General features: G+C 44.0%; 1 protein-coding gene across 1 annotated transcript in view; it reads left to right on the top strand.

Annotated features, from left to right (window-relative positions):
- Positions 1-26,792, top strand: part of LOC105686939 — a 115,024-nt gene that overhangs the window by 74,758 nt on the left and 13,474 nt on the right. Inside the window, exons 5-7 of the mRNA XM_048659035.1 lie at positions 8,254-8,329; positions 17,581-17,707; positions 26,516-26,651. Of these exons, the coding sequence (XP_048514992.1) occupies positions 8,254-8,329; positions 17,581-17,707; positions 26,516-26,651 (339 nt within the window). The remainder of the gene's footprint in view (positions 1-8,253; positions 8,330-17,580; positions 17,708-26,515; positions 26,652-26,792) is intronic.

Raw genomic sequence — 26,792 nt, 5'->3', positions numbered from 1 at the left:
AAACGTCGGGAAATTTTTTTTTTCTTTCGCAAAATCGGACGGAACGAAATTGGTCCAGATAACGTTGAATCGCTCGTCCGTACGAAACGTACAAGTTTAGCGTGGTCGGGCGAACGGGACGACACCGAGTCCCGGAGTCCCGGTCCCAAACGTCATTAAAGTTGCCGAATTCGGTTCGCGGAAATTCCAACCCGTTCTTTGCACCGCAGCTTTAACGACACACGATGAACGATTACAATTGGAATGACGGCGTAACCTAACACGTTATTACGCACCGGTTAATTTAGGGAGGCGGCTGAAATTTGCGTTACCTTCCGATCCCCGAAAACCTTTGAGCTCCGGCGTTAAATTAGGACTACAATGGACCATAAGACGCGCTGATAAAGGGCGTGCCGAAATTCAAAAGAAGAGAAAAACATCGCAGCTGAATAATAATTTTTAGTGGAGCGAAAAAATTGTATTTCCAATTAAGTCGAATTTCGGGTTCAACTTGGCGAATGTGTAATTTCGAATTTTTTGATAGCTGGCCCTGCGAAGTTTTCTCGATTTTCTTACTTTTCGTTTTTCCATTCAGACGGCACGGCGGACGAAGTTTATTGAAAATTGAATAAAAGTCCTACCGACTCTTGTACGTTCACGTCGTTGCTCTCCGTGCGAAGGGCGAATCCTCCTGTTATACCCATGTTAAATCCGTTGGTCCAGGATTATGATTGACAAAGGTATAACCGGAAGTTGACGCGCGGTAGCGGTTCAGTCCCAAAGGATTGAGAACTGCGTCCCGGAAAATATTTTAAACTAAAAAATATTATACCTCCACTTTCTCCCCTAGTTTTTTTTTTTTTTTTTTTTTTTCATCTTCTTTTCCTTCCGCTCTCGTATTCAATTTTTCTTTTTTTTATTTTTTCCCTTCAACCAACTTCGAAGGGATGATCGCCGTGCGGAAAATATTAAAAATATTTTCACCTTATTCCACTCTCGGCTTTTTCGGCGCGATTTAACATCAACCGTTAACATGAAGTACGGCGTTGCGAGTTTCGCTTCGTCACACCTCGGCCCTTGGGGGCCGAAGACTATTTTCGTGTAATATTTAAGTCGGTACTTTCGCGTTTAACGTGTCCCTGGGCGTAACCGTGTGTGCGTGCGCGTGTGTGTGTGTGGGCGAAAAGCTTCGCACAGAATTTCGAGCTTTTAGGGATAAATTTTGTAAGCCTGACGAAAGGGGACGAAGGAGCGGGGGAAAAAAGTGCAGTTAGCCGGTGGGTGACGCGGGCGTAACGCGTCAACGGCCGCGCTCTCTCCACGTTAAATCGACGAATTGTTTGCCGCGGTTTTCCATGACCGACATCAGGCCTAATTAGAATACCGTACCAACGTCCCCCCGACGCCCCCCCGCGCGCGCGAGCGACCGCATTTCAATGCCGACCTGTAAACGTAAACCCGATGTGACATCGCCCGCGCGGTAAACCGCAAATTGTCATAGCGCCGAACGCGTACAGAGCGCCGATCGCAACGCCGGGAAACCCCTGACGGCCGCAACCGTGCGGATGACGAAATTTCGAACACGTCCACCTCCGAATGCACGCAACGCGGTGCATCCTCTCTCATCCTATCGCACGCGAGCGACAACAGCTGGAACAAGTAACTCGAGCCTTTTTGGAAGCGACATTGTTACGTAACGGCGTTAAATTAACGCCGTAAACAAGCCAATCGCCCGTTACCGGGTTGCGGAAACTCTGTGACGATGTAACATGCGGTGAGGGTTTCTTTCCCTCCGACGATCGTTCGTCGTTTCAAAGGTCAACGGAACTTTCGAGATTGTTGAGCGACCCCCAACGATCCGTTTCTGATGACCATAAAAAGCGAAGAATCTCCTCGAGTTCCCCGGAAAGTCGAGCGAAAAATTCGATACCTTAGCCAACTGCGAACTTGCGCAAACTGCTGGTTACGCGATGTTTGGCGTCAACCGCGTTCGCGTCAGAGCGTTTATTTTTATTCGTTTCAATTTTAATCTCATCGCTCGCGAATCGACGGGGTAACAAGCCGCTGAACGCCAACGATTTTTGAATAAAAATTTCGCCGTAGAATCGGCCCGACATCGGCTCGAAAGTGGCAACGGTACGCGATAACGTATAATCCAGGAGTCCGGCTAGTCGTGTGCGAAATCGCGGGGGTGGTTGTAACGCCTCTGTCGAACAATCGTAAAAAATAGATGTCGCGGTTTTCGAGGGAAGCGGGAGAAAAGCTACAGACCCCTTCCGTATGTAAGCGGAATTTCGAAACGTTCCCGCGAATAGCCTTCCGCCTTTGCCGCATCGTTTTCCACTTCTACCTCTCTCTCGTTCGACTACATACACCGCGAACATTACCCGGGGCATCATAATTCCCGGTTGAATTTCCACGGCCGAGTTATCCCCCCCCAGACAAGAGCCTAAATGTAATTTAATTGAGAGATCAGACTGATTACCGTCTTCGGGGAGTACTAAGACGTCTGCAGTCGGCTTAGGCAAGGTTAAATGAACGGCTGTGTTTTACGCCGGCTACACGGGGCCCGGGCTACCGACGTATCCGTATAATCTTGGAAGAGAAAAACGACCGGGCTATTCCGGCCGCGACTACTTTTACTCCTCTATTATACACACACACACTCGACACACGTTCTCGGGTGTGTATCCCGTTTACCGACGAGTTGTTGTCTGTGGGCTGTAATTATAATCTCATTAAAGTTGACATATCTATCAATAATTACTGGCTGCCGGTCACCCCCCGCCGGCGCTACCCTCGCGCCGCTCACCGTTTACGGCGCCTTACGTCCAGTTCCGCGGGTTAAATTATACCCGGGCGTTACCTGCACCGCGTACGCTCGTAGACCTAACCCTGGGTCATTCCGTCGCGTGAGATAACGCGACGGGGTGGGGGTGGGGGGTTGATAAATTTTATTATTCTTATTTTTTCCGGTGGAACAGTGCGATTATAGGAGGAACAACGCGCGATGTAAGCGGGGGTGGTGTGTGTGTGCGGCTCTTATCGACGGACATCGGAAACGATTTGAATATCGTGACTTAACGATTTTTCTTGACCCTCGCGAAAAACAAGTGCGGTAAAAAATAAAAAAATAATCGGTCGGTCGATTTTGAGAGATTTCGTGGGGGGGGGGGGGTTCGAGACGGCTGAATTTTTTAAAATGGGAATCGGCGAGTCGCGGTAAAACTTTGCGCTCAATAATTGCGTTCGAACGAATTCGGAGCTGAAAAATTTTCTAGGGTCGCGTACGCGACGTATGCCGACGCGACGTTGTACGGCAGCCACCTCAGACATTTGTTACCACGGGCGCAAGTTGAAAACAAAATTTACGCGATAGCTCTTACGGGGATGACGGTGTATGAGGGAGTTTTCGCAGTTCGCGATAAACACGTAGCTACGTCGAACTCGTTCAACCACCCCTATTTGCCGCATTCGACAAAGCAACGCTTGTCATATCCGTCAATTTATGCATCTGGGATTTCTGAAATACGAAAATACGTATCGGTGTAAAGTTCATCCTCGTCGCCGCTCAACCATAACTACGTATAGTACAGTCGATCGATTGATCGGTTTATCGATTTGACCGACTCTTAGTTCCACTTTTCAGTTCGCATCATATGGCGACAGTACCGATTCTCTGGTACCTAACAGTTATTTTCCAAAGTTACGAATGGGGTCGGCTTCGTTACTCTCGCGACATTCCAAGATGTGAAATTCCCACGTTTCATCGCAAAGCCCATTTAACTCTGCGTCAAAGGTCCCCCCCCCCCCGTTATATACGGGGAATTTCCGAGTGGCCTCCTGTATATTCCTTCTTTTCTTTTGCCCCGCTATATATTCTCTACTACGGCACTTCCTTCTATTTCTTGTTCAAGACACTCGACTTTCTTCTTCTGGCCTGAGAAAAGAAAAGTTTACCTCGTAAAGCTCACCTCACACGTACACACGTATACCCCCCCCCCCCCCCCCCCCCCCCCCCCCCATGCACGTATATACTCCCCCTAACACGTCTCTGTAGTACACACCGATATAAGGCGCAACGAAAGTCGTCTTCTTCTTCACATCTACGTCTGTCTGTGTCTCTCTCTGTGTCTGTCTGTCTGTGTGCGTCTATGATAAATACATATATATGTAAAGAGCGAGGATACGTGTGCAACTCGCACACGTCAACGTCGCGAGATCAATAACCGACCACCACCAACGCTCGACCGAGGCAGGTAGTAAGAAGCCGACCGCCTTAAGGTTGAAGAGCGCGAGCCTCGGGAAGGTGAGCTTGCTAAGCTTGCTTACATATCTTTGTAACGGTCTCCGAAGTGCGACCCCGAAAGCAGAGCGTTGTATAGCGAAGGTTCGGCCGAAGCGACCGCCCGACTCGATCGTGAATCTTGAGAAGATCTTCGAATAACTAATTGAAGTCAATCGGACGGCAATTAGTCGCTCTTCGCCTAGACCGCGCTTCAATTCAAGAGTTTTTTTTTTCCCCATCCCCCAACGATTGGTGAAAATCAGATTCCGCCCCGCGGATTCGGTTGCACAATTTTTATTATACGGCCTCGAAGAAACTGGAACGACGAAGAAAAACAAAAAAAAAAGGTGAAACCAACCGAGGAAAAGATTCCAATGAATCGAATCGCCGAGCAGTTTGCATCGGAGGAAGCTTATGTTTTTTTATTTATGTTTTTTGGTTGTTGTTGTTGTTGTCAATCGGATAATTGGCGTCCGATAGAGGTGGATAAACTTTTCTCCCTTGGTCGCTTTTTTCTTCGGGATGATCCGACTTGTTTGGAAACGACGATTTTGGATCTTCGACCGCTCTTGCGGTTCCACCGACGGCCTCCGAATATTCGAGGTCTTCGTTCGTTCCTCGACTAGAGTCCGCCTAACGTTGAGCAAAAAGCTTCGAAACTTTTCAGATTCTTAGGTGCAGATAATTTTCATTGCTCAAGATTCTGCCGACGTCCGTTACGACGTTTTTCTTTTTTTTTTTTCTCTTCTTCTCATAAAAACTCTCGGTTTTATCCACGAAAATATTACGCGGAACCCCCCCCCCAAGTTTGCCCGGAAGAGCGAACGAGAACGATTACAATTTTTTTTTACGGTTTCCAACGATTGAAATAAGGAGTCAGCACTTTTTTTTTCTCTCACCGCAAAGTTCATCTCGTTTATCGCGGAGCGATCCGTTAATCGAATAAGTTGAAAGGCGAAAATAACCCGGTCGAAAATCACCCCCTGATTTTCGTTCCTCTGTCTAATGGATGAAATTTCACGACTGAATATTGTAATATTGGCCGTGTGGCTCGGTGATCTCGGCGTAGGAGGAAGGTGGATACATATTATATCCTATGCATTGTTAGACATTCGATACAGTTTGCGTACAGCCCCCAGCTCCTATACCGTAAGAATCTCAGGAAAGTGAACAACATAGGGAACTCATGAGCGCGAGAGAGAGCTTATGGAAGTTCCGTGAGTGCGAGACAGACAGACTGCCTGCCCCTCCGTTGCCTTCGAGTCCCCACTCCGCCAAATTGTAAACAGACCATCGCTAGAGCTGTCATCTAATTGTAAGTAAGCGCGTTCGGGTTGAGAGTGTTTTTCTCTCACAATTGATAAAACAAAAACCATTAGCATAAATATGATTGACTTTGTTCCTTTGAATATTAAAAAATTTTCAAAAAAGTTCCCAATTCAAAATGAAGGTTTTCTCATGAAAATATAATTTTTTTTTTGTTAATGTAAATGTATTTAAATCTTTAATGATTCTAATTACAATTATTAATACTTATTATTCTTGATATCACAGACTTTTTTTTATTGATTTTCTTTAAACAGGCTATCACAGCTCTAGCGATAGTCTGTTTACAATTTGGCGGAGTGGGGACTCAAAGGCAACGGAGGGGCAGGCAGTCTGTCTGTCTCGCACTCACGGAACTTCCATAAGCTCTCTCTCGCGCTCATGAGTTCCCTATGTTGTTCACTTTCCTGAGATTCTTACGGTATATTGTCGGGTGTACATAACGTGATATACATTTTGTACGTATAATATTCGGGCGCATTGGTGTCGGTGCGCGTATCGCTGTACAACTAACTTCGCCTCTGTGTGTGTATTATATACGTGTGTACACGTATATGTAAACTGGGGCTCCGTGTTCCACTCGCAATTAACATCGAACGCTTTGAATATGCGATTTAATACTACCCATGAATCAAGGGGTCGGTCGTCTCGTTCTCGGGAATAAATCACAATAATTACCTAACCGTTATTTATTATCCCTCTCGGTTTACCAACGCTGCACATGCGATTTCATTTAAAACTCGACGAACTCTCTCTTCACTCTCTCCTCTTCCATCTTTTCGCTGGGCGAAAAAAATCTACCCCGTTTTACAACGTGCGGTGTGTACTTTCGCGATAAATTCTAGGTCAACTACCGCCGTTTGACGAGCGAAAGAAAAAAGAAAAAAAAAAAATTAAGCACACGCCGCTCTCTTCGAACCCGCATAGGTTTCAGTTTGGGGTCTTCGAGTAAAAAGTGAGGGGAGGCTTTCTCGGTATCGAAAGAGGCAACGGTCGACAGCCGATGCTGGGCAAGAAAAAAACAAAAAATAATAGAAAATAAAAAATAAAAAAATAATAAAAAAGAAGAGAACAGCGAAACGGCAAGAGCCAACAGCCCTTAGAATTCTCGTATCTGTTTTACAGAATCTTGAAGAGGGTTGCGTCGAACCCCCGGCCGAGTATTCGGGGGTTAGTTTACGTTCCGAACAATAAGAGCCTTCAGGTCCCGACGTGGCGAGAGATGCGAGGTGAAAGATTATCGGTTTCAACGGTGACGTTTCGGCCCCCGCAACGAGTTAGGACGAAATAACCGCGGTCTTGATAAATACGGGGACACCTTTCAACTTGTTTCCGTCAGACCCCCCCCCCCCCCGTTCTCGATTTTCCGTCAAAACTTGGCGCGAATCGTTCCCCGCCGCGGGTCTTTCGATTCGTCCAAAGTCCTTCGGAAGATCAACAATTTCCGGTTCGATTGTTTCGAGCGCACCGCCGCCCGAAACCCTCTCGGACCCACCGGCGTGACGACAATTATACTTTGAGACGAAAAATTTCTCAACAACAATTCCATCCCCGTTCGGAGAAAATCAATTATCTTCCACGCTGCCCTATCGTGACGAGGGATTACCACATCGCGATAATCTCGCAATCGGCAAAATCTGGTCAATCTGATTACACCGCGCCATGCCCCATCACGTTCCGACGAGTCCGTAGACCGCGCCAATTTCAGGTTCACTTCGAACGCCCTGCAAGCGCAAGGTTATCCGCAACCCCTGAACGCAAACTCTACGCACCCTTTCGGCAAATACGCGCTTACACGTGAAGCGATACGAGTCCGCGGCCCCGGTGTACACGTTCGAAAAGGCGAGGGTAAGACGGAGATGGCGACGGGGGGAGGGGGGGGGGGGGGGGGGGGTTTACGTCAACGTGAATAAGTAAACTCAGCTCCTCAGCTCGGGGACCAGGTCCCACTTATCTTTTCTCTTTAGCTCCTCTCCTAGTGTTTTTTTTATTTTATTTTTTTTACTTTTGTTTCTTTTTTTTTTTTATTCTTTACTCCGTTTCTCCACCCTCCGCAGCTATTTCCGCTCACAAATACAGCGTCCCCTTCCCACCGCCCCCCGTTTACTGCAGCGGTAAGACCAACGATGTAAGGGCGACCGGCGTTCAACTCCCCTATCGCCTCAAGGGATGTTCGGGGTGTTCTACCGTATACCTTGTGTATAAGTATATGTATAATGCACACGCGTCCCCAACTTTGTACGTGCTTATGGAGAACCCTCTTCGAATTATTCATTACGTTCTCAACATTTTCCGTAGACTTTTTGACCGGCTCTATAGGGCACGCGTACGAAGGTTTCGCGCGCGTATACGCGACCTCCTAACCCGAGAAAGGGTATAACAGGTCGGGATCCTTTTTTTTCCAGCCGATTTTTACCTCGATCGATAACAAGGTATGAAGGTATTTCGGTCGCTACAAAGTTACGCGTATACTGTAAGTACTTTCTTTTCTTCCACCGTTTTGAACGGTCCGACCGTAAATTCCGTCTGGATTCGACTATTTTTTTTTTTTTCCGTTGATCTTATTTATCCCTCGCACTCCACGGGGGAGTAACATTGTTTTGAAAAATTAAAGCTTTCGTTCGGTAGTACTGAAGATTCGTCGTTTTTCTGTGTTTCAGCCGGCGGCGTGAAACTTCTTCGCATAAACGTGCCACCGTACACGTTGCAGGGTGACAGCGCGCTCTTGCAATGCAGGTGAGTTTCGCACGAGCTTCGAGAACTTGCAGAGATCAGCTTCGCCGTGAGAGAGACGACGTGCCACTAGAATTCGAACGCCCGCCAATTTTCCAATCCCCCCCCCCCGTTTTCCACCTAACGCGTTTCGTATTATATCTGTATCCGGTGTTGGGACTCTCCGCACCCTTCCGTCGTCCTTTTTTTTTTTTTTTTTCTTTTTCTCTTCACCCCCGTTTTCCATATCCCCCGACCCTTTTCAACCCCCCATTTTTCTCACACACCTCTAACTCTCTTTTCGCCTATGGTAATGCGAAAATTTTGTCAACGTTGCAACTGCAAGCTCGCGATTTTACGATTACGTGGATACACCGTTCGTACGCTGATACATATATGTAAAAACTGGTGTACATAATGCGACGTACGTGAGCATTGGAGGTGTGCGCGTGTGTGTATCGAGCTCCTTGTGAAACGCAGTTTTTGCGATACTCCGAATCGTTTGAAGATATACGTCAGCTATTCGCTATACGGGAATAGGCGGATATCGCGTACCACGTGATCTATTCAAATGCACATTATATACGTTATAATACATTTTGCTGGAGCGGCAAAATTTTTGGGGGTAACTCGCGCGAGATCTAGCTCCGAAGAAAAACGTGTCTACGAATTTTATCCCAATATCCTCGTCTCTATTCCCCCATGAATATTCATTGCCCGAAACTCAAACACGTACGAGAGTGAATAATAATTTTCCGAAACAGGAGAAATTCGGAGTCGCGCTAAGCTGAGAGTTCAACACAATTTGATTCAATTTTCGCCCACTCGGCGTCTTCATCGAAAGACGATTCCGAATCTCAAAGAAAAAAAAAATAAAATAAAATAAAAATAATTGACGTTTATCGAGGTTATTTTATTTCATTTTTTTTTTTTTTCTAACCACTTTCATCATTTTGCAACTATGATATTGCTATCTAAATGCACAGATCGTACAATTCGTTCAATCGAAAAGTTATCCGGAGTACCGCGTTTCTCCCCCCCTCCCCCCCTCCCCATCTTTCTCTCCAGAATATTAGATCGGAAGGCTCGTAATCCTCGTTCCGTTTTACTGATAACGAACTGCAACCCGCAGGAGGTAATCCTTCGTTGAAAAATCAAGATAAGGTCTTAAGCTGTTCGAGTAGTTGCCGAATAAACTGCTTCAGTTTCTATACGCAACTACGATAATCGCTGTTGTATCCGGTTAGCCTGGTTCGAGGATTTGAATTTTCATTGATTTCGAACGAAATATTATGCGGTTTTGGTGTACGTACGTAATAACCCTTCATCGTTCCACGTTCTCCACTAGATCCTGAGAACTTCTATCGTTCGTTACCCTATACTTTTAGGAGTCGGAGAATTAGGCGAAGTGTACATATATATATATATATAGGTATAATATATACCGACACACTAATTCTAACGTCCGGCAAGTTCTAATCCTTCCTTAATCTCTCTGATTATTATCCCCATTGATTTTCGTACGTAATGGTATCGCGGACCTTGATCACTAATGCATTAGCTGGTTCCTCAAGCATTGAGGCGGACCAACGGATGCTCGAATAGCGAAATGAAAGAAGAAGAAAAAAGAAGCGGAAGAGAAAAAAAAAAAAAAAAAAGAAAAACCGGAAAGGAAATTAAAGTACAAAAAAAAAAAAAAAATAGAACGAGTAGAAGAAATGGAGAAGAGGGAGAAAGGGAATGAAGCTAACGCGAGATAAAAAAAAGAGGAATGGAAAAAAAGGAGAAACGGGATAAGAAAACACAACACAGCTGGAGCGGGAAATTTCAGTCCACGATACGTGCCAACTTCTAATTGGCAACTCGCACAAACGTGCACACATACGGTTTTTTCCTCCCTTGTTTTTCCATCCTTCTGATACTTATTGTACTTCTTTTTCGTCATCCGCCTCGGATCCTCGGTGCCATATCTAAGGGAAAAAGTGTATTTCGCACAGATGCGTATGTTCCAATTTACGTTCTATTTTCAATCGTGTACGTACGTACATACATATACGACGTAGGTTACAATGCATAATAACATGTGATGTTGCCCGTCGGCGAAAACGCTGCCACGCGTCCTTGTAATCCTTCTAATCAGCGTTACACGATCATCGGTGTACATTATGAACACGTCTGCCGTACACGGGATTATACGTGCGTTCTAGAGGGTGATAAAATGATCGATCGGTCACCCTCTAACGTTCCATCCATAATAATTCACAGTTACAAGTACACGCGGACGCGCCAACGAACCGGCGAAACTACACGGGGGAGAAAGAAAAGAATTTTCCGAAAAATCGACGCGAATCGAGAAGAAATAATTATCGCTCGTCAAATGGCGATTAACGATCGTCGGCGGGTTTGCCGGGCAACCGAATACGTTTGGTCCAGAAAACAGGAAAATTTAGTTCCGACATTTGTCCAAAAAAAAAAAAACAAAAAAAAAAACAACGAGGTCTCCGTCAGATCTGCATCCGCAACGCTGTCGCTGCGGAGTTTTGACGCTACCTGTTTGGTTTTTTACATTTGTTTTTTTTATTTGATTTTTTTTTTTTTTTTCTCTTTGCACAGATTTTATCCGCAGCATCCGATCCATACCACGAAGTGCAGGGGGATGCAGGGGCGGGATACCCGCGTGTTGGTGTGTCGATGGAAACGTATAAAAGCCGGTGTACGTAAGAGCTGGAATTCGGAGGCGAAAGCGGCCTTATCTCCCGCAGTTGCACTTATCGTCTCCGCATCTCTTTCGATGCTCGAATTCCGGCTGTGGAATACCGTCGGGTGGAAATAAAAAAACAGAAACGAAGAGAAAAAAAAAAAAAAAACCCCAAAAAAAAAAACAAAAAAAAAAGAATCGAACAAAAATAAAACGCTCACAAATAAATAAAAAGTTGCGGACGTTGTCGTTCCCGGTTCTATTCCAGCATCTGGTTTCTTCTCTCAGTCAGTACGAACCGCCCGCGCCGGTTGAAGTCTCCGGCGGGTAGCGTCCGCCGTCCCGTATACGAGTCGACGGGGGCACCTGGTATTACCGCTGCCAAAGGAGAGAACCGGGTTATTTTACGAATTCTGGAAACGTTTCTGGATATACGGCTAATGCAGTTGGTGTACGCGAAACGGAACGACGCGGAGCTAGGATAGGAGAGGAGGGTAACGAAACGAAAGGAAAGGAAACGAAAGGAAAGGAAACGAAACGAGACGAAAAAAAAAAATAAAACGGAACGAGCGGAGGGCAGAGAGCAAGGACGACGATGTTCCCGAAGGTAGAGATGGAAGGGTGGAAAGCTGTGTCCCGGCATTTTCTTCCTCTCGTTACCGTCACGTCCTCGCTTCCTCGCGTCCTCATCTTTGCCGCAGCGAGACATTCTTACTCGTCGCAATAATTTCTCCTTCACTCGCTATACCCGCGTAACGTTCTTCCGAATTATGATACGATTATCCGAAATTAGTTTATCCTGTTTTTTCTCTTCCATCTCCATATCTCAGTCTTCGATATTCTCGCGGGGATTTTCAGCGATCTCTGGTCGGCCGCGAGTAATTTTTTTTTTCTTCAAATTAAATCACAAACGCTGTAGCTATTCCGAATAGAAGCTCGATTCTATTCGGAATCTTTGGTTCCCATGTAAAATAATAAAAATCGTTCACTCGAAATCGTTCGACGCCATTATCAGTCGACGAGGTGAGAAATTTCGACGAAAGATTTTGTTATTTTTTGTTACCTATTGTCAGACTCGTTGTGGGCGGTGGTTCGCTCGTCTCAGCCGTAATCTAGTATCTCGCAATTAAATTTTGCGCAAGAGCGATTCCTTCCAAATGACTGAAAATCAAACGAAATCGGACGTTGATTTCTCACCATTTTGTTCACAGACGACACCCACGCGGTCGATGTCTTTCGCGGAAATTAATCCCCATTCTCACCGCCTCTCTCTCTCTCTCTCTCTCTTTTCTTTTCTTTTCTCTACCGCCATACCTACGATTTTCACCTTTTCATACGAACGATTTTTCCGCGGTCTGTCGGATTCACACCTGGAAATTTCGCGAGAAAGCCCTACGGGCCGGTGCCCGAGCGAAAACCGTCGCAAAAATTTACGTGCGACACCGTGGCGCGATACGTGTACTCGCGCTTATTCACGTACGTCGGTGTACGTGAAACTGGTGTACACATATATTTTTCATTATTCCCGTACATACGCGGAGTCTGACGTCAGCGCTGTTTCTGGCAGCACCCGCCTCCGCCTCCGCCTTCCTTCCTATTTTCTTAGCCGTGGGGGCTCGACTTATCTATGTGATCTCCGGGCCGCCCGCGCCCGCACCAACACCGTCAACGATAGTCGTGTGTATATACGTATCGTTGTATGTGAGCGCGTACGTGCGAAGGTAAAAGTTACGTAGGTAGGTACCTTCAACCTTCCGAGGCAGCGAACCCATACCCCGATGGATCGCGCGCACCGCGATATTCGTGGAAGTGAACACGCGCCACTTCGAAAGCACGTATACCGCGATGATGTGAAAGATTTTATAAGCGATCTTCGTTACCCTCCAGGTTACCTACCCTTCCCTCCGTCCGTCCGTCCGTCAAACCTCAGGATGCTCGACCGCACGCGAATCGCGAAACGCACGTAGGTTAATGTAATAAAAGGGCAGAGCTCGGACCTCGCCCCGAAAAAAAAAAGAGAGAGAGAGAGAGAGAGAGAAAAAAATTGAAACAATTGTAAAAGCGACCCCGTAATTTTTTTAACTTCTCGATTCGATTCAACTTACTTTCAATCAACTAATTGATTTGGAACAAAACGATATCGCGGGCGAGAAATATCGATCAGATTTACGATTTTATGTCAGAATTATATTTCCGAGCAGGTATCAAAATCTGTTGGAATTTTATTTTATCATTTTTTAACAAGTTTTTTCTTATTCCGAAAAAATTTTTAAGACACTCCGGAACGTATGTCTTTGAATTCAGAAATATGTTCGATTATTTTTGAATCGAATGACGTTATCATCTTTCGACAATTTTTTGCCAATAAATTCTGATCGATCCAGAAGAAATTGATCACTGGATTAATAAATTTCGAATTTGAATCGTATCATTGCAGCCGGTATAATTGAATCATATCGATTCCATAATACATCCAACGTCGCGTATTATCTCTTTAGCATGAAACCTACGAGTTTTAGTTTTGTATTAATTAAATTGCATCCAATGCAGAGAAAGTGCTTCCACCAGTCGCGAGACGTGCTTAAGCACCGGCTACGAATTCACGCGACAATTTCTAATATATTGCAGCACATCACCCTACTCCAGAGGTACGGGTATTCCGAATGCAATTCTCTCCTCTCATCCTCCCCTGTACGATGGTCCATTACCAATATTATCGTAATTGTTATTATGCTTTCAGTTTATTGCTTCGCTTCGATCGCCATGGAATTTAGAATTTTTTTCTAATCTTCTTCTTCCTCAATTTTTTATATCGCCTCTGGCGGTACGATGTGGTTCACGATTCTGCGAAAGCTCCTACTTTGCGAACTTTGAGGGAACTTCAGAAATGCAATGTCAAAATTCATTGACAAACGACGATCGAGCACGTCGACGAATCGTTGGTCATCGTCGCGATTATATCATCGTTCGGAGAGTTTCCGTCTCTCTACCGAATCCGCTATAGGGTTTAATTACGTCCCTCACGTAAATCCCAAACAGTATTTCCGAACGGGATTACCTCAGTTGCGCCTCGGATTCGGACGGGCGATGTCGGATATGTGTGCCGTATTACGAAATCCGCGTGGCGTCTTCGATATTTTCAATTATTGCGCCGTTTCGCAAAATTCCTTTCGAAAATCCTTCGAAAGTCCTTCGCGCCATCGAAACGGTGCGGTAAAATTTTCGGCCGAGTTTCGATTTGTCGGGTATTGAAAAATAAAAAAATAAAACTACGACATCCAAATCAGAGGAGGAAGTACGAAATGCGATGGAAAACGCTCATTTTCGCTCCCCCCCTCGCCCAAGCGGAGAGAAAACGAGGGTTTTCGCTCCGTCGTTACGCGTTTGTGCGTATAAATGTGGTTTTTGAAAATCAACCAAAGCTCTGCGCACGCCGGATACTCGGTATTAGCGAGGTTCGTCGGTATCGCGTGCGGTATCGCTGGGAGCAACAGTTTTCGAATGAAATCATGTTTCATTTCTGATGTGCGCTATATACGTACGTACGTACGTACGTACACGGTACATAGAATGTACATATAGATATTTTTCCACGTCATATAGTTCTCGCCCGTTTGCCCGTTTGCACAAATACACAGAGGAAAATTGTTCGCGGTTTAAACTAGCCAAAGGTATATACCGGGCCCGTACCCCATGTACGATGTACACACGTACAAACGTCCCCGGCAATGAGAACGGTGCTGTGAAAGCCAACGCCGGATAATCATTCCTCATGAATAGATATAGCTACGCGTTCGTATTGTACGTGAATTTTCTACGCACACGTAGGTAGTATCCCACCCGTAACCGAAACATTTCCCGTGATAAATCTAGCGAATTGAAAACAACGAAATAAAATTTTCTGCTTTATTTCGTTAATAAATCGAGCCACGTGTTTTCTCTAAAGAATTTCTCAAAAAAAGGAAGCAATTTCTTCTTTCTATTTTTCTTCTGATCGTTCAAATTTTTTCATCCGCTCGTCACCCTTGGACCGCGACGCGATTCGACGATCGGGTGCGCCCTAAAAATTCGGACCTTCGTTTTTCCCCACACACACAGAAAAAATTACGTATAAAAATCGGGACGATCGTCGACGTTCTGTTTAGCGAAAAATTTTGTAGCGACTCCTTTCATCGTACAGTCAGCGTCCGTATCGCGTCGATATCGTCAAATTACACCAGTTCCCCGTATCGTATTTATAATATACGAAAAAAAAAATATAACCAGTTATGCACCGCGTGGATATTATCCACGAGCTCAATTTCAATACCATGCGTCCGTCAATCGACGGTCGTTGGATGGGAAGGGGGTAACGTTTCGGGGGATAGTTGCCGAACGAAACGTTCGGATTCGCGGGGGAGGGGAAAGAGGGACGAAAGCGAATGAGGGGCTTCTGGGTTTGGGATGAACTACCCCAGGGATGTGACCCGGCAAATAAGCCGGAGGATGCAAATCAATTCTCGTACACAGAGTTAGCACGAAAATCGCACACATCCACTCGCATAAACTATACACGACGGATAAGTATATATATATATATATATACACACATCCGTACACCTATGTACGCGTATAATATATATATTGCGACACGTGCACTTGTATATTTTACAGCGCGTTATACTTGCCAGGTAGCACCCGTATACACCTCTCCCGTGGTACCCACTGCCTTTTCACCCTCGTTTCCCACCCATTCAACGTAGTCACGACCCGCTGCAGTTATTGCCAACGATTTTCACCCTTTTTTCTTCTTGCAATTTTTTTTCTCCTCTCATTCTAAGATTTTCTTTTTCAACATTATATAATTTTTTTTTTTCCCCCCCTCCCCCCCCCCCCCCCGCTTCAAGATTTACCACGATTTATCGCCGACCTCGTTCGTAGTTGAAAATTCGACGACGAAACTAATCGAAAATGTTTCACGAATCTGTTCGAAAAAATTTTACTCTCTCTCAAATGATATTTTATCGTTTTTTTTATTTTTATTTTTATTTTTTTTTCAACTTTTTGGTTTTTTCGGTCGATACGCGATGTATATATCGTTTCTACGACGGGGAAACTGAAATCTCGGTAAAATAAAAGCGAAGAAAATTCATCCGTATAATACGCTGAGCTGTTTTCGCGGTATTGGGAAACGTTTTTGTTATATCGTGTATAGCCATGGCCGATTTCGTCCGCCTCTGTGGCATTACGTCTTTCGCCTCCTTCATTCATATATATAAATATTTAAATGTTTTTATATCGAAATACATACCTGTACACGTACGCATGATATATGTACGCACAAAAGCCGTGACGCGTTGTACGGGGTGGTTTTACGGTATTCCATTGTTATTCATACGGGGTGCAGCGTGTCAAAGAGATATCGGGGTCTAGATTGCACCTATATACACACAGGCACGCGTACGTTATACAAGATATTCGAATGTGGAGATGTTCTCTCTAAGCTGTACGTGTACGCGAAAGGGAGCAATGGAGGGTGGTATGAGTTTTCGGGGGGGAGGGGGTGGGCCGGTAGGCGCGGAACGTTGAGACGCCGAGGGTGGTCCCGGGGGAGGTTAACGCCTCGGAATTTTCGGAATCCACTCCACGTAGGTCTCCTCTGTATATTTGCGTGCAACGGTGGGAGAAAATTCTATTTCTATCCGTGCCGCATCTCCGTACGAATGCGTTGGAAAAATAGCTACGTATATATATATAGGTATGTAGACGTGTTCGGATCTATCGAATTTCTAGTCGATTATTATACCCGTGCATGCGCCCTTCGTTCGCACAAACGGTTACTACGTAGAGGTATGCACCTGTGCACGTACCGCAGTCGCGCGGGGTTCACGTATCGAGTATACCTATACGAGGGCGGAAGTCCCACATTTGATCATAACAATTACGATATTCGCAACATTATCATCGGTGAAGTATCATTCCCCGTTTATTGGGAGTGGTACTTCACCGATATAATCGATAAAATTCAATAATTAATTGAACGATCGAAAGATACGCGTGTGATTTGTTTTCTTTTTTTATTTCATCCCTCTCGTTATGTCTTCTCGTTTTTCAGCAACCTGATCATAATTGTTTCGATCGATGAAAAACAGTGGGGTTGAAACGGATTGAAAACGTATACGTCATTAATAGACTTTGCAGCGCGAACGCGGACGTGTAACTGTTTCGGCTAAATACGAAATATGTTTCATCGATCCTATCGCGGGTCAGGAAACTTCAAAACCGTGGAGATTAACGACGGCCAATAATGATGATAATAACAGTAATAATCGGATACTTGAATTTTTGATGAAAGTTCGCCTGAACGGTAATACACGTAGAAATTTCGAGCACGATAGACAAATATTGTGGAGTAATCTGTTGTACCGTATATACCGAGGGGAGGATGTAATGTGAGGTGAAAACTATAATGGGTGCGGGGGCAGGGGGGGGGGGGGGGGGGGGGTGGGGATTTTGGATCAGCGGACGACTTTGTCCGTTGAATTAATTTCGCGATTCAATGTAGATTAACCCCTTTTCCAACCCTTTGTGTTTACAGATACGACTTGGGACCGGGCAAACTGTACTCCGTAACCTGGTACAAGGACCACGAAGAGTTCTACAGATACGTGCCAAGGGCCAATCCCAGCCAACACAGCTATCAAGTTGAAGGGGTGAAAGTTGACGTGAGTGTCCGTCCGTCCGTCCGTCCGTCCGTCCGCTTGCCAGATTTATACCGTTCGCCGTGTTGACCAATTCAAACTTGACCATAGCCAACCAAATTCAACACCCCCAGTTTCTCCATTATCGGTGATCCGACGAAAAACTCTCTCTTATCCTCCACCCTGCGTCCTTCGTTTATTCTTGCGTCACTCTACGGCGAGGGAATCGATTCGTTTCCAAGGTCTTTGACCCCAGGATCGCGAACCAGGACGATCGGCGGACCTATGGAAACCCTTCTACACGTGTATTCAGAGATTTTTTTCTACGAGTCGGTACGCGGGTGAAAGAGGGAGGGGGGGGGGGGGGGGGGGGTGGTGTCGAGTCGATCGTTTGTCGCGTCAAAGGCCTGGGATTCAACAAGGTCCTTTCTCTTCGTACGAAGCGGCAACTTTGTACCGGTAAATTGCGGCGTAGGTTCAGGTGTGTAGCAATATTCAGCAGAGTGAGTGAGATCGTCGCTTCACGTATTTACAAGTCCAGCACTAACAAGTATGTACGCAATAACCTGTGTCTGACACCTGCGGCTTCTTTGTTATTAATTTTGTTCATCGGGGTTTCGATCGTGATCGCAATCGTTAACATTGACATGGCATGGTTTCGCGCGTTTCGAGATCTATTATGCATCAGAAGCGAAAGGAGACCCTCGAATGCTTCGAGGATTCCGGTGGTTTTTTTTTTTTTGTTTTTCTTTATTCATATCCTTTTTTACTTGGATTTAATTTCACGCATCGATCGAGGATTTGTAGTTCGTAATTTATTTCCCGTACCAAAGAGAATTTGTAATTCGAATCGAAGAACGAAAAAAATAGGGTGAAAATATTGAAGATGTGCTTTTTAATTTCGTTATTCGCTACGTTGATCCCCACGTGCATCAGCGAATGAAATGAAATTCAAAAGGATGCGAGAAAAAAAAAAAAAAAAAGGATAAATGAAGCGGCAATGAAAGAAAATGGAATAGAAAAACAGATTGGAAAATAAATGAGTAGATGTACAAATACGATGTAAAAAACGAAAGAAGAGAGAGATATATTTTTTTCAAAAATAGGAAAGAGGTAGAAAAAAAAAAAAGTATATGCATAGAAAAGAAAATGTGCGAGTACCCAGAGGGAGAAAAATCCTCTTTTCCCTGTGGGATCCGGTAATTGGATGTTGAGTAAGCTTTATGCACACCAATACAATGCAGATATAATTCCCGTCAACTGAGGATACTCCGATGAAACAAAAATCTTTCCACATCTCCCGTTTTCTCGAAAAGAAAATGAGTAAATTTTAAAACAAAAAAAAAAAAAAAAAATACGTACGCCCGATTCTTTCGTTTTTTCCCATGCGAACGAATGATCGTACCAAATCTAAACTGATCACCAATCCGTCAATGATGTAATCTCATCACGCTATCGAAAATAATTATAGTTTGATTCGTTTAATTTTTTTTTTTTTTTTCAATTTTTTGGAACGGAAATCGAATTTTCTCCGTACACCAGGAAGTTCGAAAGTTTCGATTTTCTTTGCATCGGAGGACGGAGATAATTTAGTCTGAATGACGAAAATTCGCGATTTTCAATCGAGTATCAAAAATTCGTCGAAGTTTTTGTTCCTCTTCATCCGTTTACAGTTATATCACGAACGAGGTATCGTAACAAAAAAGTAACCGCCGATTCCACACACGAAACAAGGTTTGCGTGCCGCCGTTTTACATGTACAGTAGAAACGAACGAATAACGATACGAACGGGGAGGTGGACAGTAGTTCTGTAGACAAATGGTAAAATGGACGAAAAACCATACGTACCGTACATACCTACAATCTATAGCGAAGATTAATTAGGTCAATTGTGTTAAACCGGTAACCCCGCATGGATCGCACTACATTCAGGGATCAGTTCGTCGAGTTACTCTGCATGTATAACCGCGCTAAATAATCACCATATACGTACACACCGCGCGTGTGTACGTACGACGACATAATTAGGCATGCACTTCGATTGCTCATACAGGATTCATAGGCGCGCAAATATCTGCGCGCGTTCGCATACCACTGCGGAGGGCGTACGCTCGCCGAATGAACGGCACGTGAGGAATTTCGATTAGCTGATTTTCACCGTCCGAACTCGAGGGCCTAAATTTTTGTCGAAACGAATGCGATTCATTCGACGAAGAGAGAGAAAAAAAAAAAACGAAAAATCAAAAAAAAATTCTCGCATAACGTTCGCTGAATAAAAAATTTTTCATCCGTTTCGCTATGGCAAAACGGAAGTTTGAGGTCGAAAAATAGAAGGAAAATCTTGAGAAATTCATTAACTCTCGCATTTGTTCGTTTTTCAATTTCTCCAGTATGCAAAGCGCATGATACGGTAGGTACATTGTATGTACGGAAACGTACCCACGTATTCGTACGTCGGGGGTGAATAGAAAAGAAAGGGTTGTTAACTTCCGATGAGATCGGATGAGGGTGAAAAGTCAACATTCGAAATCGTCTTGGAGCAATAAGTCTTGTACGTACATATGTACCATGTACGTACAGTAGGTCGTACGTACATAGGAGGTAGCTATGAGGTGGCCGTGGCCGCCGATCGCATAGAGCGAAGAACTTCCCGATCTCAGAGTAATTGCTGGAAGACTGTGTGGAGAAAAAAAAACAAAAGTTGAATAAAAAGTGGAGGAGAAGAATGGAAATAAAAATGAAACGAAATAAAATAAGGCGAAAGAAAAACCGAGAGAAAATTCGAGGGAAAAAAAAATAAAGCAGCAAATCCCGACAACTCGAGTCGAGGCGAGACGGAGGAAGAAAATGAAAAGTAAAAAAAAAAAGAATGAGAACCGAGGTGGAAACCTCTGTCTTTTGTAAGGTATCCGGGGTTAGAATAAAAAGCAAAATAGAAAAGAAAGAAGCGAGAAAAAAAAAGGTTGGAAAAAAAAAGACCACCGCCTATAGGGTATGTCCCAGTGAAACGGTTATCACCGTCACCGTACTTTTTTCCCCGCACTCTCGTAACCGTTACCGTTATCGTTGGCTGAATCTATTTTTTTTTTTTTTTTTTCTCTTCTTTTTTTTACCTCTTCTCTTTTCGCAATTATTATTTATTTTTGCTTTTTGTTTTCCGTTAGCTTCTTCGGTTGGTTTTCGAATATTTTTCGTTCTCTATTATGATACCGTTGGTTTTTCATCCCCTCGAAATTTCATTTCTTTTAATTCGACGACGAGAGATTCATTTTCGCACCGAATCGCGATACGGGTGATTTTGGGTTATCGAGTAAGTGCGAATTTCAATTTGATCCCATCACTGTTTACACGAACGGATCGCCGAAAATTAATCTCCGCGCACTGCCCCGCGGCCGCGGCTTCCGAAAAACCGGGCGATCGACGATCCGTCAAAATTATAGAGACGTACGAACGGAATCGACGAAAATCATTTCGAACCGCGTTATTGAAAATTTTACTTTTTTTTTTTCTATCCTCGAAATAAATTTTTAAAAATAATATTTACGTACGCCAGGTTACACACACCATTGAATCTCTATACATATACGTTATCACATCGAGCTTCACACTCTGGTAATCATATCAGCCATTTTCAAATTCCCACGTGACATACCGTAATTGGGTTATTCGATAGGGAAAACTTTAATTCAACGTAATCGAATGAATTCATGCCGTACCCCTTTTCCCTCGTGATCGCTTACGCTATTGTAACCGATCGAAACTAAATCCACCGATTCTTCATTGAATTAAGTTCAGTCGGAATTTGTATGTGAATGTCATCCATTTTTTTTTCTTTTTTTTTTCTTTTTGTTTTTTCATCGGTCCATCCGCTTTTTTTTCTGCTCGGACTCGTCGTCGAAAATCGAAAAAAAAAAAAACCGCCAATGGAACGAAAGAGAGAAAAAGGGGTAAAACTCACGGGTAAAAAAAGATTCATTCGGAATTCTGAGATATCTAATCCAAGGTTACCTCGAAATGAAAAAAAAACAAAAAAACTTGAGCTTGCGGCACTGCAGCGATGGAAAATTGCAGTAGGTTGAGCTTTCGTTGCATTGGCGTTCACAAAATACAAATCAATATCGGTGGAAAAGGTGATAGGATGACGGTGGGAAAGCGCAGGGGGTAACAGGAGGGCGAGGGGGGGGGGGGGGGGGGTGGGTTTTTTTATGGAGTGAGATAGAATGTGGATCAGGTATATAGTAACATGTATATGTACAGGTATATATATATTTGAACTCTGACAAGTAGCCCGTAACAGATTTAGCTCCCTATTACAAGATAAATTTGTGCAATAAGAAGTCGATCAGTCGGGGGTTGCCTAGTCACCTTGTATAGGTATACACGTACGTGCGCGCAAACTATACACACGGTGTAGTGGGATAGAGTCCGGAAGTAAAAGGGGGAATGGGCAGACAAAGTATACCTCTTTCGCTGATCTGTGGCCTCCATTTTCTCGAGAAATCTTCGAACTCAACCGCCCCCCGATGTACGCAGTACCGACCGACGGTTCGTCCGGGCGAAAGCTCGCTACGATCTACCCCCCGCTTTTCAATACAACCCCGCATTCTATTTCTACGTACATACGCGGTTATGTACACATGTTTATATATGTATATAGATATATATTTTTGCAAGCTTTTCACGATACGGGTAACCCTGTTCGTACCTACAATTTATTCCGAGCGGATAATCCGAAATAGCAAACTTAACGGATGCGGTTTTCCTACGAAAGCTCAAATACTCTTTTCAAATTCCGTATCTGTACGTTATACTACGGTGTCCATATACGATGGAGAATCTGTGTATAATATGAGCTTTCGTGCGAGTTTTTATTGCCTATCGTATTATCGCATTTCTTCTAACTGCGCGTGTAACGCGAGGGGTGCGGAGTAGCTTGCGGGGAGTTACAATAATTATTATCATTTTTATCCGCCGTAGAACATCTGCAGATTTTATTCGGTATAAAGTTTAGACCGGAAAATTCGGGACACATGCTGTACTACTCGTGTATATACATATATGTATGTATATGTACAAACTCCACTTGCAACTATACGCTTCTGCAGTATAACTCAATACGGTTTTGCGTCTATCCCATAGACGTACCACACGCATCTACACGTAACTAAAGTTTTATTCATTTTGCAATTGTGATGGTGTAAAGTTGCGGTTTTATAGTCACCGTGTATACGTGTGCATAAGGTTAGCGAAAATTTATACACACGTATATATACGAGTGCGGTGTATATGGAAGTAAAGTTGTAAAATTTGTTAAATTAACCGAGGGCCGTACACGTTATATGAACACAGTGGGGAGTTGAAGTCGTATACATGGGTATGCACGTACGTGCAAATATATATATATATATATATACGTACAAATTATGTGCAGCTTGCATTATACAATATAACTAGAAACTAGGCGGGATGACGTGCGGTTTTGGAGCTGTAAAACTAAAGCACGTTATAAACGTTAACGTGCATGAGAAGCTCTCGTGAATTATGTTACACAGAAGCTCGATATTGCAATAACATGACCAACGTTTCGTGAAGTTCGAAATCAAATCATCCGCTCGATTGGAATGGCAAAAAATAGGCGTTCGAAATTTGAAATTCGTAACGATCGTCGAGCGAATTTTTACCTATTTATTCTCCCGAATCGCGACCGGCAACGCCATTTATTTCCCGCTTCAAAATCCGGTATTTACGCGTGTGTGAGTAGTAGGTATTGGAGTAAGATAGAAATGGTGTAAAATTAGCCTCGTTATAAAAGTGAGACGCGGATCAAAGGCGATTTTAGTGCCCGTTCCGTAGTGGTAGCTGCCGATGGGTCGGCGCCGCATACACCCTATGGCGCAGTAGCATCGGCAGCAGCAGCAGCAGCAACTCGACGAACTTCACGTGTACCACCCGAAGCTCCAGGAGGGCAGGAGAGCGAAAAGAGGGGCGAAACAGGGGAGGTAGGAAGGAGGAGGAGGAGGAGGAGGAGGAGGATGGAAGTAGCGTACGATAAGGGGTGTAGAACGATCCAAACTTATCCGGTGCATACTCCTCCGTCCCGGTTGCGCCACACCGCGCGTTGGTCGGTCGGTGAATTTCTATCCGCGTACGTGTGCACGTAAGGGGGTTGGTGTGGGTTCGGATATACCTGTGCGGGATATTCGAACTAACGAAGACAGTGTTGGCCAGGCGAATCCCATTGAATTTCAGCGTCGCAACGGGACGAGGCGAGTCGAGTATCGGGCGACGGATATACCTGTGGGCGGAAAATGGGAGGGGGGAGGGGGAAAAAAAAAAAAAAAATGTCAAGAGAAATGGATAACTATGGAACGCGGGGTACGGCGCGCGTCGCGCGACAGACATAATGACTCCTACGTGGTATGCCTGACAATTCTCTGGATCACTAAATTCCGAAGAAAGTTACATTCGTCCTCCGACAAAAGCGTACGGAGGTTACCCAACCGCCATTTTTACTGTACTATTTTTCGTACGTTGAGTCGAACAGCTCTCTCTCTCTCTCTCTCTCTCTCTGTACCACCCTCGGGACCGTCTTCCGATTTTCTTACTATATTTATGTATTCGGCAAAACTCTTTCTAACTATGTCTCTTTCGTGTGGTAATCGCTATCTTTCATTCTGTCCCACTATTATTCACCCTCGAACGCTGTCTCTCCGTTACCGTGAAAGAAACTGTAAATCTGGAACATGTGAATTTAGGAGGTTCGATTATTATCATTATTGAAAATTAAGATGCTGTTTTTAATTGACAAAGTTCACCCTATCGATCTGCAAGTAGGGAAGAGTAATACACGATGTTTCCATCTCGATTTTTCAAATCTTCCACCCCATGTCGAAGAAACGCCAAGCTTCGAATTTCTTTATGGTGTACAGTTTTGTGTATTTTGATTTCGGGAATCCGAATCCGCAACCCAAATCAATCTATCGGTAAAATTGCTCGGGATCGAAAATCAAATTTTTACAATCGTTTGAGCGACTGATATCCGATGTAGTTAGTCCTCGGGAACTCGGATCCGTTGATTGAATTCACTTGAGATTTATGGTAACTTTTTCGTCGATTATTCATCCATGAATTTTTTCTCATCGCACTCAAAAATCGTCTACCTGATCATTCTATCGCATTATTTAAAGGAAATTCTCTACTGCGCTATAGCTCGATATAAAACAGTAATACCGTGCTATAGCGAAATTGCAAGTTGACGTTAAAATCCTGAAAGATTGATTAATCCTTGAGTGGCATCTACAGGGGTAGTAGAGAACGAATGAATATACAGTTTCAGAGAATAGTATACGTCGGTTTGATGCTGCTGCGGGATCAGCAGATACTGAAAATCAATTTACTCGCTTGAAGCTCAAGTGAATATTTCATTTGTACCAAATACAGCTGCTGTGCAGTGCGCACTACGTTTTGTTCGCAGTCCTCCGGGCGTATGACTCGCCGTATATACCACGTTGAAGAACGGAGAACACGGATCAAAAGCAGAGGATGAAAAAAAAAAATAAATAAATAATCATTGATAACGGAGCTGAAAAGCTAAAGGAAAATAATAACGAAAAAAGAAAAAAGAATCTTTACTGAAAGTCGAAACAAATCCAATTCTATCTCTACACGGCCAACGAGTCCTCCCACCGTTGTACGACTTCTGGTTTAACAAGCCGTCTAATTCCCACCGAGTGAACGTCCCGTGATTGCAGAAAATTGAAAAGCACCTCTGTATATATTTTTTTTTTTTTGTATTAAATTAACTCGATTTTTAATATTCATAATACATGTTTTCGATTACGCAGAGCGTCTACGATGTACACAACGCATTGACTGGCGCGAGAAAATTTTTCGAAAAAAAAAAAAAAACCAAACCAAACTTATCGAAAAAGTTCAATGAAAAAATTCTAAGACAAATGTCACACCATTTTGTTTTTTTTTTTTTTTTTTTTTCTACAAAACGCTACAACTCACATCCGAACGATTTGAATTCGATCGTTCATTTTTCGAACGATCGAGTCCCCGTGGGGTACAGATCACTCACGAGTACACGCGCGCACCCCCACTCTGTGCGGAAAAGTAGCCGGAGGATAAAAATAAGGAAAAAAAAGCACGCGACTAATTCGAACGTGGAAAGCATCCGGCATCGTACGTTTTAAAAGTTGTGTATGTGACTTGGAAGTGCGTCGAATCACGGTGTTTTATACGACCCCCAGTTAGACTTTACAAAAATGAACTGAATGAAACTGAAAATGAGGTAGTGGAAAAAAAAAAAAAGAAAAAAAAGATTCGATCGTGCTTGTCTTTTCAATTGCCACTTCAGTTGGGAGAGTGAAAAATATTCTATGTTGTACAGGGGAGTAGGGAAGGTCGGGGTTTGCATGGGATATAATAACCGGTAACTTTGATGTCGTTTTTCTGCACCGAACACTCGAGCGCACGAGTAAAATGAAATTATTTTGTATAATTAAACCCCGGCTGCTTATCATTATTGCGATTTATTATTATTATTATTATTATTATTTCTACTAAGTTCCGGGGAGTACACGCGATCAGTTTTTTTCCTGTTTTCTCAGACCCGCCTGTTCCACCCCGCCTATGCACCCATGTTTTGCGACGAGCTGGATTTACGGGCACAGAGAAAAATCGCACGTGAAATTCTTTGGAGAAATTTTAATTTCGTTGTCCCGAATTCCCCCGAAAACTAACAATAAGCGAACCTCGTCGAACGGTAAATTCGAAAAAAAGCGGAAGGGGTGATTGGTGATCAATTTTTTTTTTTTTTCTTCCAGTCTCACATGTCGGACAGTCAGCAAGTTTTTTTGAAACACGTCGGTCTCCGTACGAGCGGTCTTTACCGATGCGAAGTGAGCGCGGAAGCTCCAAGTTTTCCTTCGGCACACGGCGAAGCTCACATGGAAGTGATATGTGAGTATACGGAAACCAGATGATTTGCTTTTGCATTATCACTCCGTTCGAATCCCCCGCCCCGTCGACAGTCAGCGGGTAGCGGGAGAGGATCCGAGCTTTGGCTCTAACGAGAATAACTTGCGAAACAAAGGCTAATAA

This window comes from Athalia rosae, chromosome 7, assembly GCF_917208135.1.
Source record: "Athalia rosae chromosome 7, iyAthRosa1.1, whole genome shotgun sequence".
Lineage (NCBI taxonomy): Eukaryota > Metazoa > Arthropoda > Insecta > Hymenoptera > Athaliidae > Athalia > Athalia rosae.
Note: the sequence above shows the minus strand (reverse complement) of the source record. Positions and strands in the feature narration are given on the sequence as shown.